The following is a 15,462-nucleotide window of genomic DNA, read 5'->3' on the forward strand; positions in this document are numbered from 1 at the left end:
CTGACAATAAAGTTAGCCCGGCAAAGAATTTACCCCTTGCAACTTTGTCAAACCATATCAAATTTTCTGTGCCATTGACTCTAGAAATTAGAAGAGTAAATCTTCTCCCTTTTCACAGGCCCCTCCTTTGAAAACCAAAATGAAATCAAATTAAATCACAGTGGGGCCAATGCAAGAAGGATTCAATTGTTTCTTTTGTCACTCACACAACTTCATAATCGAATTATGGCTGGCCACCCGCCAGCCCCTCCTCGTCTCCCCCCAAATGGGCTTCTCCTGGCAGTTTTGGCGAGCCACCTGACTTTTGTTTTGTAATTATATTATCCCGCTCTCTCTTTAGCATGTTGTAGCTAATGGCCGCGCGGGCTAGCCCAGCTGCACATGCAGAAACAAAGCTGCTTATGGGGGCAGACAATGGACCCTGTGGAAAAGGGACGCCTGAAGGCGGTCAGCCAATGAACACGCACATCAGGGGGCCAACGGAGGGTTTAGGGAAGGGTTAAAGGGTTTAGGGGTTGATGCTGGTGGTGACGGGTGGGGTGGGGGGTGGGGTCACTCCATGAAGGGGTCGCTTCAATGAGATTGTTAGGTGGAGGACACATGGCCCACGTCACCCCTGTCTCCCCAAGGTTGGGACTGGGCTGGAGGGAGGTTCAAGTTTGGCTTAGATGCTGGTCATTTCAAAAAGTTGATGTCAGACCGTGAAACACAGAGCAACATTCATTCTCTCCAGTTCACGTTTGGTTCATGAAGACTCTTAAAGCGACACAGATCATTTGGATCATTGCATACATTTTGAAGAAGATGGAGAATATGCAGGAGAATATAGGTAGCTATAATGTTACAGTAAGGAGACGTACTGTAGCTATAATATTGTAAATTAAGTTTTAAATCCAAGGCCACACTGTTTATGATATTAAAATGCCAATTTTAGGATTGCTACACATGCACTCTGCAGCACCTGGTCGTCCAAGTTGGGGGTTGGGCGTGGGCCTAACAACCCTACCCTGTAAAACACTTTCAGTTACAGAAACGACACATGCACTCTACTGTATCTGTTGGCTCCTCCACAAACAAATGCACACACACATACACACACACAAATGCTCCTCATGCTGAGGTATTGGCATCTCTCCTAGGACTTCCAGTGTGACAGATGGACTAAACTTGCTCTCCCCACTGTCACAAACAGAAGCACTGGGGATGCTGGAAGAGGTCATCTGATCCGTGTGTACTAGTGTGAAGGGAAGAAAAATTATCTGTTCCATAATTTTAGAACATTATAGTTAAATGCTTCCTTTAACAAACATATCTACATAAGGTAAGGTAGTATACCCCATAGCGGTCACTGCCTAACCAATATATGTAGATGTCAATAAGTCAAGTGAGCCGTCAGTAGAGAATACAAGAGCATCTGAGCCACTGGGAGACAGAGGGTTGCTTCATGTACTGTAAAAGACCATCTGCCAGTGAAGATCATACTGCATGGCCCAGACTATGGAACCCAGTCACAGTATGGCATACATACTGTACTAGATCCCTCAGCATCACTTTTATGGAGAATGAACATTCAGTTATCTAACCGGTTTGTGCTGTGCTGTGCAAAAATAAAATATAAGATTTTATCCTAATGTAGCTAATTGTGATTTGGTGTTAACAAAAGTCAGATCATGCAACACAGTAAATCTCATGTAAAACATGTACATCATGAAATGTTAGACCTCAAAACGAGCACGGCAACCTAGGTGCACACACTCGACTCTGGTGCACACATTTTCAGACAAAGACACAAATGCATCACTTTGAGGCTCAACTAAATATCATTACATTTACCCTGAGAATAGCTGTATAATAAGCTTGTCATGCCTTTGATGACAAGGGGCCTCAGTCAGGATATTCCCTAGTTATTCCCTCTCTGGGGATGTGAGTGTGACAGGCTGGGCTATTCCCATTTTGGGCTTCAGGTGTGGAATATGAAAGTCAGAGACCCAGGGGGGAGAAGCAGTGGATAGGGCAGTCAGCTTGGGAGTGTGTGGCCATCGAACTCATCCTTTTGAGTTTTTTTCAGAATGCAACTATGTGCCGATTAAGTGATGCAATTCTTATTCAGAATGAGGTAGCCTTTTTGCAAATAAAGGCATCAAATCTGCATGAATGAGGCATGGAATTGTTTTGATGGAAAATACTAGCTGGTGATTTTGTAAGACCTTTACACTTTTACACAAATAGCAGATCTAAAACTTTTCTATTTGATCAACAATTATTGTATTTCTATTTTGTCGAAATGTTCCTGTTTCTATTACTTTAGCCCTCTCTACAAGCTGGCACATGTGTTCATATTATGAATGTGTTCCTCATGAGTTAAGGCAAATTATTTGTCTCTCTTGCTTAGATGAGTGGTGAACAACATATCCCCCAGATGTGAATAAGCGATAGCTTTATATGAATTCACTTCACTTGGCTAGTTTGGTGTTTAGTAATTAATCGTAATTAACGTAATTGAATAAAAATGTTTAATAAATCGGTAAGTGGTGGATGATCAAAATGTTAGACTATACCTCCTGGATTTGGGGACCCATATCTTGTTGGGGCTGCATGTCTTATGTGGGAGATAATGGTAGATAGGCCTATTGATGGGTTGCATGCACAATCATATGTTCTATTTCACTACCTAACAATCCCATGTTTCAGAATCAGATATATTCATTGGTACTGACATGTATTGGGCCCTATACCCTACTAGACTACAACAAATTGTCAGTAATACATAGGAGGGTAAAAGACCCCCCATGTCACACCACTTAACTGAAACCGAGTTTCATCATGTGAGGACACAGGTTCTGTCTCGTGAGGGTTGTCCCAGGAGTGGAACTGGATGCACTGCAGTGCTCTGCCAAAAGACCTACAGTGGTGTAAAGTAACTAGTACATTTACTCAAGTACTTAAGTACAATTTTGAGGTACCTTTACTTTAGTGGAGTATTTCCAATTTTCAGTACTTTTACTTCTACTCCATTCTCGAGGCAAATACTATACTTTTACTCCACTACAATTATTTGAAAACTTTAGTTACTAGTTACAAAGTAGATTTGGATTATTATTACAAAACATACATTAACCACTTCAGCCCTAAATACATTTCGGCCATTTCTATACATTTGAAAACTTGTGAAATGGGACATTCTGCATATGAGTAGGCCTACTTTAGCTACTTTAAGTAGCCTACATAATACTTTTGTACATTTACTCAAGTACATTTTGAATTCCGGACCTTTACTTGAGTATTTCTACATTGCAGTATTGATACTTTTACTTAAGTAAAAAATGTGAGTATACTTTTTCCACCACTGCTCGATCCAAGGATGGATGGGTGGATGGATGAGGGAACACCTGCTCACACGCATCTTCAGGCTGTCACATACAGTTAGGCTCACGTGAGTGAGCGCGTCTCCCCACCGTTTAATGCCAAAAGTGTGGAATTGGCGGCTGCCTGCGCAAAGCAACAAAGCCCCCCGCCCCCCCTCTTGTCTGCCATAGTGAGCTTAGCCCCCCCCTCGCCCGCTCCAACACACGATCCACGTCGGGATGGATGAGTGGAGCTTCCGTGGGCCACGGGCCGGCCACGCGCACACTCAACACATTATGGATGAATTGCAGCGTTGCCATGTCGGCTTATTATAAGCAACTTTGGGCTTGTTTTTCTGTAAAGTTGCTTCAAGTTGCTTGTAAATATTTGTAGTTGCGGGTTTTTAGGCTTGTTTCTAAAGTAGTTGCTTATGTTGGGCTTGTTTCCTAATGTTGTTAAAACCAGTGGTTCTTAAACATTTTCATATCAAGGACCCCCCGCAGTAAATTAATATGTATTTGTCTGCAGACCCCCATCTGAAAATATTTGATGACAGGGACTCACATACAAGATTTGTGGTGTTAAAATGTATCAAAACATATTCCACATTTTTCACATTTTCTTCAAGATTTTTTTGAAAATAGCAATCAAGCTCGCAACTTGTGAGTTGTAGATCTGCTATTTTCAAATAGCCGCTTTATATAGGTTTGTAGGGCTCATGTAGCCTCATAGTGGCTTATTTATGTCTTGTTTTCATAGACCTGTTTGCTTGTTTCTCTCGCAAAACCTGGTAACACTGGTGAATTGGAAGCGAATGGGAGGAGGAGCTTTATGTGGGTTATAATAACCATGAGCCCCTGCAGAGTGGCCCATAGTGAGACTATCTGGACTATAGGACGATCTGATATTCTGCAAAAGGACAAATTCAATAGGCTACGGACGACACTAAAGTTTAATAGGGTAATCTTTAGGCTACTGGTTGGCAAACAGAATTGTAATTGATCAATTGGAAAAGTAGCATATCATATAGGCCTATTAGGCTATTCAATTTGAAGTCTTTGGCCACATCAATTCAGGTATGTAGGCTCATGGGTTTTGTGTTTGTTTGTTTGTTTGTTTGTTTGTTTGTTTGTTTGTTTGTTTGATTAATTGAATACTTTATTAACAGTTTGCAAAAAAAAAGCACTGAAAGTAGGCTACATACAAAAGGATGCTTAAAAGATTAAACCCAAGAAAGCACCATGGCTTGTTTCCATTGGGGTCCTGTGTATTCAATTCATCGAAACATTTAATGATAGACGAATATACAATACTATGCAAAAACATCATATGAACGAGTAGTAATCAAAAAGAAAAATATGTACAGTAAAAAGAAAAATATTTACAGTAAAAAGAAAAGACTCAACAACTCTTTATATTCACTTGGGGATTCTGTATTTTGGAAGCAGAATCTCAAATGAAAGCCTGACGGTTTCTCATCATGTATTTAGGCCTATTTGTTTTGCCTGTATCAAACCTTATTTGCACTTTTCTTTTAATTGAATTGGACAAACTACATGCTAGGCCTACAAGATATAATTGGACAAAATTTGACCATTTTGATAAAATATTGAAATGGCTCATGGATTTGTTAAGTTTGCTGATAAAAAAAATGGCTGCAAATACTCAACAATTGTGGAGAACGAAATTATTAGAGCATTTTGAAATGTTGTCAAGCCTATTCTAATTCATTCTGAGAGTTCCCTGTCAGTGATCTGGGGATGTCTAACCTTCAGTTAATCCCCTGGTCGTCGCTTCATCCAAGTAAATCCTGCCATGGCCCAGATTGGAGTCGCATCCTGTCGTTGCGACTTTAGCCAGGCTACTCGTGGAATTACTACTTTAGAAGTTCCCTGGATTAGTCGTCTACTAACCCCGTTTTATGGGGAGTTGGGTGGGGGTGGAGGGTTTGCGGTTGCACGATGGTAAACAGAACTATCATTATATATGTGACACCACACACACACACACACACACACACACACACACACACACACACACACACACACACACACACATATATATATATATATATATATATATATATATATATATATATATATATATATATATATATATATATATATATATATATATATATATATATATATATATATATATATATGTTATGATTATTTGCATTATTATGAAATATATATGATGATTATATATTATGAAATTTGCAGGACTGAAATGTATGTAACTCATACAAACACAATCGACACCTGTGGCACCAGAGCGCGGCAGAATTAAGGCAGGGAGCTGTCCGGTGCTGAATTTGTTAGCCCCAGTTTAGAGAGACACTTAAATAACAAACGTAGGCCTACCTATTTTTATGATTCATTGAAAGTAACACAAATTGGATCGATCAGCCACTATGTACCTAATTCAAATTAAATAAAGTTCCATATATTCCGTTTGAAGTGGAGTTAAGAGAGACATCGATCTAATAATTGTCCTGAATTTATATGTGATTTACTGTAGCAATGAAGGTTTAACCTTAGTTTCACCTTGACACACAGAGTGGGCCATGCACACAAAGGATAAGACTGCTATATATAGGCAGCCCCAGGACTAGGTCTCCCAGCCCTGCCTTGTGAAACTATATTGGTCCAGTCAAGTGCAAACTAATATAGTCAAGTCATAATGCACAAACAACAATGTGTATTATAAGATGAAAGACACCGCAACGTAACAAAATAGATTTTTAAATACAAATAAATGATATTTTAATAGTTTCAAGAAATACCAACACTTATTTATTGTTCCAGATAAAGTAACCAAACTTTTGTAGTAACCCACTCTCAAGCCCTTTTATTCAGGACAGCATTAGCAATGCATTTTGCTTACTGCTTCATTGGGCTCATTTGTGTCTCATTCTATCTTCCAGAATTACAGTCTTGCAGGGGTTAGCACACCTTGTACCACAGTGTAAATGCAGTGCACCAAGCTCTTCTCATTTTTATTGCTATTTGCTCTCCTGTGTAAATGTTTGACAACTATTCTCTTGTTTCCAGTGTGGCATAATGACCAAGCCATATGAGAGACAAGATGATGGTAAAGAGGAGGTCAGTCCTCTGCAGTGGATGGATGAAGATATGAGCTCTCCTGATGGGGAAACATCGCCTACCTCACAACGCTACAGAACAAGTGGACTCAGCCATGAACAGGGGAGTGAGGATGTGGAGGACGATGAAGACGAAGAGGAAGAGGAAGCACAGGGAGACGAGAATGAACCCAAACGACGAGGCCCAAAGAGAAAGCGGATGACCAAGGCCCGACAGGAGCGTTTCCGCGCGCGACGCGTAAAGGCTAACGCCAGGGAGCGCTCTCGCATGCATGGCCTCAACGACGCACTGGAGAACCTGCGCACTATCATGCCCTGTCACTCCAAGACCCAGAAACTGTCCAAGATCGAGACCCTTCGGCTGGCCCGCAACTACATATGCGCTCTGTCTGAGGCCCTGGAGGGCGGGCAGTCCACAGAGAGCAGGGCCTTTATGGAGACGTTGTGCAAGGGCCTCTCTCAGCCTACAAGCAACCTGGTGGCCGGCTGCCTGCAGCTGGGCCCCTCCCATGGAGTGGGAGCTCGGCCAGAAGACTTACAAGGAGCCAGGGGGGGATCTACTGCTTTAAATGGGGTTGGCATGGGGGTAGGGACCCTGGGGTACTCCTCACCAGGCCTTCCGAGCCCCCCGTATGGCACTTTGGACTCCGCTCACCTGCTTCACTTGAGGGCTATGAAGGGGGTCATGTACGAGAACCATTCCTCAAATGACCATAGCGGTGGCGTTGGCACCCCTCCATACGATGGACCCCCGACACCGCCTCTCAGCATTGGCAGTAACCTGGTCTCCAAGCAAGAGTCCTCACCCCACTACCTGCCCCCACACCACTACTCTCCCCCCTCCATGGAGCAGGCTGGGCCTCAGGGTCAAGTCCTCTATCAGACTGCCGGCTATGACGTGCACCTAGATGTGCCGTATGACCCCTACCATCCACCGCAAATGGTCCCCCAACAGATGGCCACTGTCTACAGAGACTAAGACAAAAGGAATGAGCTGTAGATTCGTTTTTTTTCCTCAGCACGGACTGACTTTGGTGTCAGATACTTGGACTTGAAGACTGAGTCTATCTCAGTGAACTAGCTGCTATAGCAGTGAGTGTGTTTTACTATCTGTGGGAAACACAAGGATAGTAAAACCAGACAAAATTGACATTTTGTCCCCATGGTCCCCATGATTTGTATGATTAAATTTTTTTTAGGGTTACATTATGTAAAGATTCAGGTTGAAGTTAGGGTTAAATTAAGTTAAGGTGGCATTCTTTTTATAACAAAATGGTTTTGATGTCCCCACAAAGATTGCGTGTGTGCGTGTGTGTGTGTGTATGTGTGTGTGTGTGTGTGTGTGTGCGTGTGTGTGTGTGTGTGCGTGTGTGCGCGCGTGCGCGCGTGTGTGGGGTGCATTTGCACTGTTTACAGTAGAATAGTGCTTTACTTTGTGAAAATCAACAAATGCTTGATAACATTTTTGATTTGTAAATGTATTACCAAATGATTGAACGCCCTTCAAGGTCTTAATGGGAAGACATTAGTCATGACAGATGAGCTGTAATTAATTATTGCTATAAGCACTTCTTCATACAGATATTGCAGGTACCTTTATTTATTCAAATATTTATATGAGCTCTTGTTTATTTAGTTGTCTTTTCATTTTGTATATAATGCAGTAGTGGTATTCTCTCTGTTTGTGACCTGTGTTAGTATATCTCATTCTTTTGTGTCCCGTTTTACTGTTTTGTCTATTCCTTCTTGTTTTGCACTTAAAAAAAATTCTGATGTATTTGATTTGTTGATAAATTGGACATAACTTCTTAACTCAATGAGAGGCATGTGAGAAGACATTCTCAGGTAAAACCTATGGAAATGGATACAGCACAAAAATTAAATTCATGGTTGATGCAGGATTCTGTATTGATGTATTTATTGGCTTAAAGGAACATTTATGTTCTTAAAACAGTCAAAAGTGGTTGGTGAAAGACGTCCAAAACCTAGAATCAAAAGCAAGTGATGTGAGGGAGTGTCTTTGGTACTGAGTGAGCACACATACACACACACACACACACACGCACACGCACACGCACACACACACACACACACACACACACACACACACACACACACACACACACACACACACACACACACACACACACACACACACACACACACACACTAGCCCAAACACAGTGGCATTTGAACACTTGCATGACCTACCCTTCAGAGAGAGAAGGACAAACACGGTCACAGAGAAAAGGAGAGAGAAAAACAGACAGAGGGAAAGACAGGGCCAACGATAAATGATAGGAGATGATAAATGAATGATGGAGGATTAATGATGGGTAAATGAATTTGCATAAACATGATGAATGCGCGGCTGAAAGGCCACTGAGGCTGCATGATCAACACAGTCTGGTCTTTCTCTTGACCCCTGATCTTCCATTGTTGTGTGGTGTCTTTGGAGACCAGGAGGGAGGGACATGTCTCTGATGGCCGAGGGACACGGAGAAGAGCAGAGACAACGCTAGTGGGAGCTTTCCTGTTAAACTCCAAACAATTCAAAATGTTCTGCTTTATAAAATGGATTGATTAAACAAACATCCATACAGGAACGGTGAAATGGCAGTACTCGTTGAGAGGATCATGTTTTGTTTATCATGGCATCATAAGACCAAGCTCGCTCTGGGCTTCTATTCAAAGTGGAATGGAATAATATTGTCAACATGAACCCACATAACACTGGCTTGATAAATCCAAAACAAAATGGTCCACCTCTTACAGGGTGATGGAGAGGGGGGTGGCATCCTGTGCCCCTCCTCTCCTATTTACCCACAACTTCATCTCTCTCTCTATCTTTCTCCCTGCATCTTGTGCTTTAGCCGCATTAATCCTTTGGCTGTCTTGTAATGAAAGGGTGCATGTGCGAGGAGGCCAGATTGGAGGATAAAGGTTTGTGATTAAAATGGCTGCATAGCAACAGGATTGAGAGAGTTTCTTTGCCGAAACTGGGATGATATACTGTAATCCCATCGTGTTCAACAGAGGTCATGCCTGACTGTTACTGAGACCACAACCAAACTGCTATCCACATAATGTACATAATAAATGATTCTGCATACCTATATACCCTAACACATGCACATGCACTTACTTGCACATGCACTTACTTGCACATGCACATAAGCATAAGCCTACATATAAACACACATAGTACTTCAATCAGGATTAATAGTAGTTGGGGTGGGGTGAGAGGTTAAAAAAACTAAGAATGGGCTGTGGGAGTGGGGTGTGTTTACTGTGGCCTCCATGACCCCTCTGTTCCAGCCCAATGAAGGCTGACAGGGAGAAATGGGGAGCCAGGAGAGGGCCTGATAGAATGATCAGTAAATAATAAATCATAAACTTACAAGCGATGAGAGGGGAAGCCCAAATGGCAAACTGGAATGGCATAAAGGAGTCAACCGATAAATATTATGTATGTATGTTACTCATGCATAAAAAGAGAAGTTCTGAAAACAGAAGCTGAGAAAAAGCAGACAGTGAAGAACATGAAACAGCTTTGAGTAAACAGTGTGGCCATTGCTGCTTCTGTTGGTTCATGCTCCTCACTATAAGTGAATGCCACCCACTGAGAGGTCAGTTAGTAGGGGTCAGAAGGTCACCTTCGGTCATGGGTCACTGGTGGGAATGGTCTAGCAGCACCATGGTGGTCAGTAGTAGTATGACCTTGGGGGGCCAACATGTCTCATGGTGTGTTTTGACATACTGTTTACAACAGTGAGCATTAGATAACTGTTAGGTAATGTTAGGGGCTATATTATGGATAAAATGTTGATAATCCTGATAATTCTCTGATGGACATCCCACGCTTGACTTGGCTTGGCTGAAGTATATTGCTTTGTTTTTACATGGATTAGCATAATCCTGTGCATTTGTCGTGCGCGCGTGCGCACGTGTGTGTGTGTGTGTGTGTGTGTGTGTGTGTGTGTGTGTGTGTGTGTGTGTGTGTGTGTGTGTGTGTGTGTGTGTGTGTGTGTGTGTGTGTGTGTGTGTACTGATTTGGCACGGACAGTGGTCTGTCATTTATAGCCTGTATTTCTCCCTGACACACAATTTAATCAGTATTACCATCATTAGATTTCTCCACTAGATATGTGACGTGAGCACCCAGACCTGACTGATAAAAACTGGATGTTGGCAGCAGCTTGTGCGGAACACACTGAGGAGGCTTTCTGTTGAAATTGTGCATGTGAACATTGGGCTGGGAGCAGCTGCTATTATCTGTTATTTATCCGAGTAACAACAGTACAGTTCAAAATACATGGTGTGCGTGTGTATGTGCGTGGGTGTGTGTTTCCGTCTATACATAGGCTTCTGTGAGTTATTGGGGATGAAACCGTATTAAGCAGCTGATCAGAGCTCAGTGTCTGAATCGTTGCATTAACTCCCTAATCCTGAAAAGGAGCTCCATGTGCTCTAAGCAGTACGCCACACAACATTATGCAGCTATTGTGCTTACTCAACACACAAAGTATTTAAACAATGCCCAACACAAAAACACAGGCAACTAGAAAAAGTGCTCCTCAGAGCCAGGTCAAGTTATTGTGGGCCAGCAATGTTCAGAATGCGCCAATCAGGATGGAATATGAAATATCAGGCAGATCCGTCTCCTGGTGGCACTATAAAAGGCTGTACAGTATGTAATTCACTGTGTGCAAGGAAATGAATATAACTGGCCCCTTTTCTCTTACAGTAGTTATCTGTAACACTGGGAGAAAAGCTGTGTGTGTTTGAAATACCTGCTGTTGGACTTATACATTCACGGACCAGGTTGTGGAATGCATCTTCTATTCTTCTTATTTATGCAACGTTTTGACCTTCTAGGTCTTCATCAGTCAGGAGGAGCAAAAAGCACCCAACTCCAATCACAGGGACAAAAAAACCTGTCTACACCCCTCTGGGGAGTGTTAGTGTTACTCATTATAATATTGTACAATTTTTGTCTACTCGTTCTGTGTCTCAGAGGAGGGCTGTGGACAGTTCAGAAACCTGTGACTACCAGTGACATCATTGGTATAGGTTTGGTCATTTCAAACAAGATCTTTTTTATTTAAAGGGATATTTCACTTTAAAAAAAACATCATTTTAACGTCATTTTATCATCTACTCAGGCCTTTGTGAGCCCCCCAGACAGTTTTTAAGTTGCTCGATTCAGTATTTATATATTTGATATTCATTTTATCAGACACGCCCCCTTCCTATACAAACCCATTGTAACTTCAAACTCCATTTTAACCATGTTAGATTCGTCGAAAACACCCGTCCTTGGTTCTGGTGACTCACCCTGCCCTCCTAATGCGTGAGGGGGCCGTGTCTTTCCGATTATTTTTTTAATTTTAATTTAATTTAAAGAAATTAATCTTCCTTTTTCTTTTTTTTTATAAATGAAAAATGTAATTGAAAAAACACGGCCCCCTCGCGTATTAGGGGGGCAGGGTGAGTCACCAGAACCAAGGACGGGTGTTTTTGATGAATCTAACATGGTTAAAATGGAGTTTGAAGTTACAATGGGTTTGTATTGGAAGGGGGCGTGTCTGATAAAATGAATATCAAATATCTAAATACTGAATCGAGCGACTTAAAAACTGTCTGGGGGGCTCACAAAGGCCTGAGTAGATGATAAAATGACCAAAAGTTGTTTTGAAAGTGAAATATCCCTTTAAGTTTTTAATCAAGCTTTATTTTGTAAACAAAAATTCATATATATATTTTTTGTTTACTCTATTTTAATTTAGTTTGTAACATTGGTTGTACATATCAGATTAATCAATCATCGTGTTCAAAGAACTAACCAGTCAAACTCATCCTCCCTCTAGTCTATCTCCTCCTCTTCCTGTTCTCTCTTTAGCTTTTTCCACAATAGGTTAATCAGCCAGCTTGTACAAGGCAACATGGTGATTCACATTGGATGTGTGGCTTCAAAGCAGAATAGCATGGAGGAAGGTTAGTCAGGTCGACCTTTCTCGTCCTGGCAAGATATATACACAGAAGGCATGCAACAAAATGTATACTTTCTGAAAAATAAGTAATCTATTGCCTGAATCAATTCGGACTCGTTCCGAATAATTAAAAGGCGCTTTTTCGCTTCGCTTTTTCGCTTTTTCGCGCCATGTAAGCTTGCATTGACTTTATAAGGTTTTTTTAAAAAACGTATTATTCGCATGAAAAAAAACGCCCCGGTGTGTAAGGAGTTTAGGCTCCATTCAAGCGGAAGTTATACAAGGTTTTCAAAGATATTTGTGGTCCCATTATTAATTACAATGTATGATTATTCTTTGCATTAGTGTGGAAAATAAAATACTCGCTAAAATATTAGCCAAGAGGTTACTCTCTTTTACCCAACATCATTAAACCCGATAAAACAGAGTTTGTAGACTTTGTGCAGGGCCACTCTTACACCAATATCTGTTGTCTGTTGGGGGTTAGGGTACGTAAGTAATATGCGAATAGATTTCCCTAGAGCTCAGTCTGTTTTCTGGTTACCAAAGCTACAGGTCAGCACAGCAGCATTTAAATGACATCTCAAGGGCAAGTGAATCTGTTCTGCACATGCAGTAGGCTATATTTTACACAGCCCTGGCCCTGCATGAGCTTAGTAGGCTACAATAGAATTTTCCATTCTTGGAAAGATGCCCAGCCATATTGCTTTGTGGGCAGTTTGGATCCTATGGTGGGCCGAGGCCACTGGCCGCCATATCAAGGGGAGGCCTCTTGTCACGGCACGCCCTAAACTTTATGTCCACAGGCTTCTCCTTCGATAGAGAACAGAGTGGTCCCAGAGAGGCCTCAATAAGTTTGATAAATGTCATCGGGTATTCTACATAATGACATCATCACACAAAATGACATCACAATGTCACAAACATGTCCTTCTAAAATTGTCAAATAAACAAAACATAATTTAGCAACTTTTTGCCAGACCCAGGGGGTCGGCCTACAGGAGGCTTTGTTGCCAGACCCAGGGGGTCGGCCTACAGGAGGCTTTGTCGGTCGGTCGGTCGGTCTGTCCCTCTTTTCCTACCCAGCCATTCAGATTTCAACCACTAGGGGTCTAGCAGAACCAGGTCTCCTGGTCTTGTTTTGCCAGACCCAGGGGGTCGGCCTACAGGAGGCTTTGTCGGTTGGTCTGTCGGTCTGTCCCTCTTTTCCTACCCAGCCATTCAGATTTCAACCACTAGGGTCTGGCAGAACCAGGTCTCCTGGTCTTTTTTAATTATCAATCATTTATATACATTAGGTATTATACAAAATAACGCTGCATACACGGATTGAGGGGGGATGCTGCATGCTATTTTCCCTTTGATTAGGACAAAAATGAATGCCACCCGAAAATTGCCATTTTGAATGTTATACGGTTATAATTAGCTGTTTTTGCCAGATAGACGTGTAAAAAATATTATTATTAATGGTGAAGTATTAATGTCAATCAGTAAGTATATATGTTTTTCTTGAGAATTCCAGTTAATTCGAGCCCTGCCATAAACATCATGTTTTTGTTTTGATTTAACACCACTAGATGGCGATGACGAGCGCAGTATGACGTAATGTCTCTCAAAGATAAAAGCCCAACTAGTCCCTCTGTTCCTCGCCGGGCGCAGTGGCGTGCGCCTGTAATCCAAGTCACTGGGAGGCTGAGGCTGGCGGATCGTTTGAGCTCAGGGGTTCTGAGCTGCAGTGGACTATGTCGATCGGGTGTCCGCACTAAGTTCGGTATCGATATGGAGCTCCTGGGGGAGCCCGGGACCACCAGGTTGTCTAAGGCGGGGCGAACCGGCCCAGGCCGGAAACGGAGCAGGTCAAAGCCCCCGTGCCGCTCAGTAGTGGGTTCGCGCCTGTGAATAGACACTGCAGTGCAGCCTGAGTAATACAGCGAGACCCAGTCTTTTTTGACGGTGGTTCTCAAACCTTTTTTCTAAATCCTTATTGTCAAATTTGACCCTGTCAAATGGAAACTTGTCTTCACGGGTCCATTTGGTACCGGTAACCGGTCAGAGTTACAGACCTCGAAAAGGTCCATTTGGAACCCCTTCAACTCTAGGAACCCTGAGCTGAGAGTCCCTGGACCCACTTTGACAACCACCGTTTTATGCCCCCTTTTCAACAAAGTTGTTTTCAGTCCTCCTTGACAATTAGTAATTAGTAATAGTAAGTTTAATAATAACAATAATAATAATAAACTTTATTTATATAGCACCTTTCATGACATAAATTCAGCTCAAAGTGCTTAAAAAAATAAAGCAGAAGTGCTTTACAGAAAATAAAACACAATTCAACAACAAAGCAGAAAAAACAACATTGAAACAATTTAAAACAATGGCATAAATGTTTTAGTAGATGTATGCTTGTCTTAGCCTCTGCTGATAAATAATATCATCATAATAACCTACTGTGTACAGATTTCTGTAAAAAAATAAGAAGATTCTGAACGGTTTTGTGTTCAGAATTATACTTATTTCAAATATATAATGTAAATAACCGTATAAACATGTTGTGGACTGTATGGTCTACACCGCCTACACCGTGGTCTACACCGCCTCCTATTGGAACAGAAGGGTAAAACAACAGACTTGTCCACACACACACACACACACACACACACACACACACACACACCCACACACACCAAGTATTTAAAGTTTAAACTATGCCCAACACAAAAATACAGGAAATGATCAACTGCCGATGTTCACATCAATGGAACAAATGATGTAATTCACTGTGTACACTGCTCTGCTCTACCTCATTGTGCATTCTAGTGGTTTGATATCAAATACTGTTTGAGGTGTAATTATTCTGCTCTGTGAATAACGGCGGTGTTGACGCGGATTCTCTCAGTTTTGTTAAACATATTGTGTTTAGCAAGTTTGTTTTTGTTAATTTGTTTTTGAGCCTATACAGTATGTGAGGATTCTTGTAAATGTTACTGTATTAAGATGGGGTGTTTAATGCTGCTCAGC

At 41.7% G+C, this 15,462-nt stretch overlaps 1 protein-coding gene across 1 annotated transcript; it reads left to right on the forward strand.

The window, feature by feature from the left end:
* Window positions 1-6,410: 6,410 nt before the first annotated feature.
* neurod4 (neuronal differentiation 4) lies at window positions 6,411-7,430 on the forward strand (the record flags this gene model as incomplete). Its single annotated transcript, XM_080423608.1, has 1 exon — window positions 6,411-7,430. One exon carries the CDS (start codon window positions 6,411-6,413, stop codon window positions 7,428-7,430), a length of 1,020 nt encoding a protein of 339 aa, XP_080279734.1.
* Between the last annotated feature and the right edge of the window lie 8,032 nt (window positions 7,431-15,462).

This window comes from Gymnoscopelus braueri, assembly GCF_963280865.1.
Source record: "Gymnoscopelus braueri genome assembly, chromosome: 3".
NCBI lineage: Eukaryota > Metazoa > Chordata > Actinopteri > Myctophiformes > Myctophidae > Gymnoscopelus > Gymnoscopelus braueri.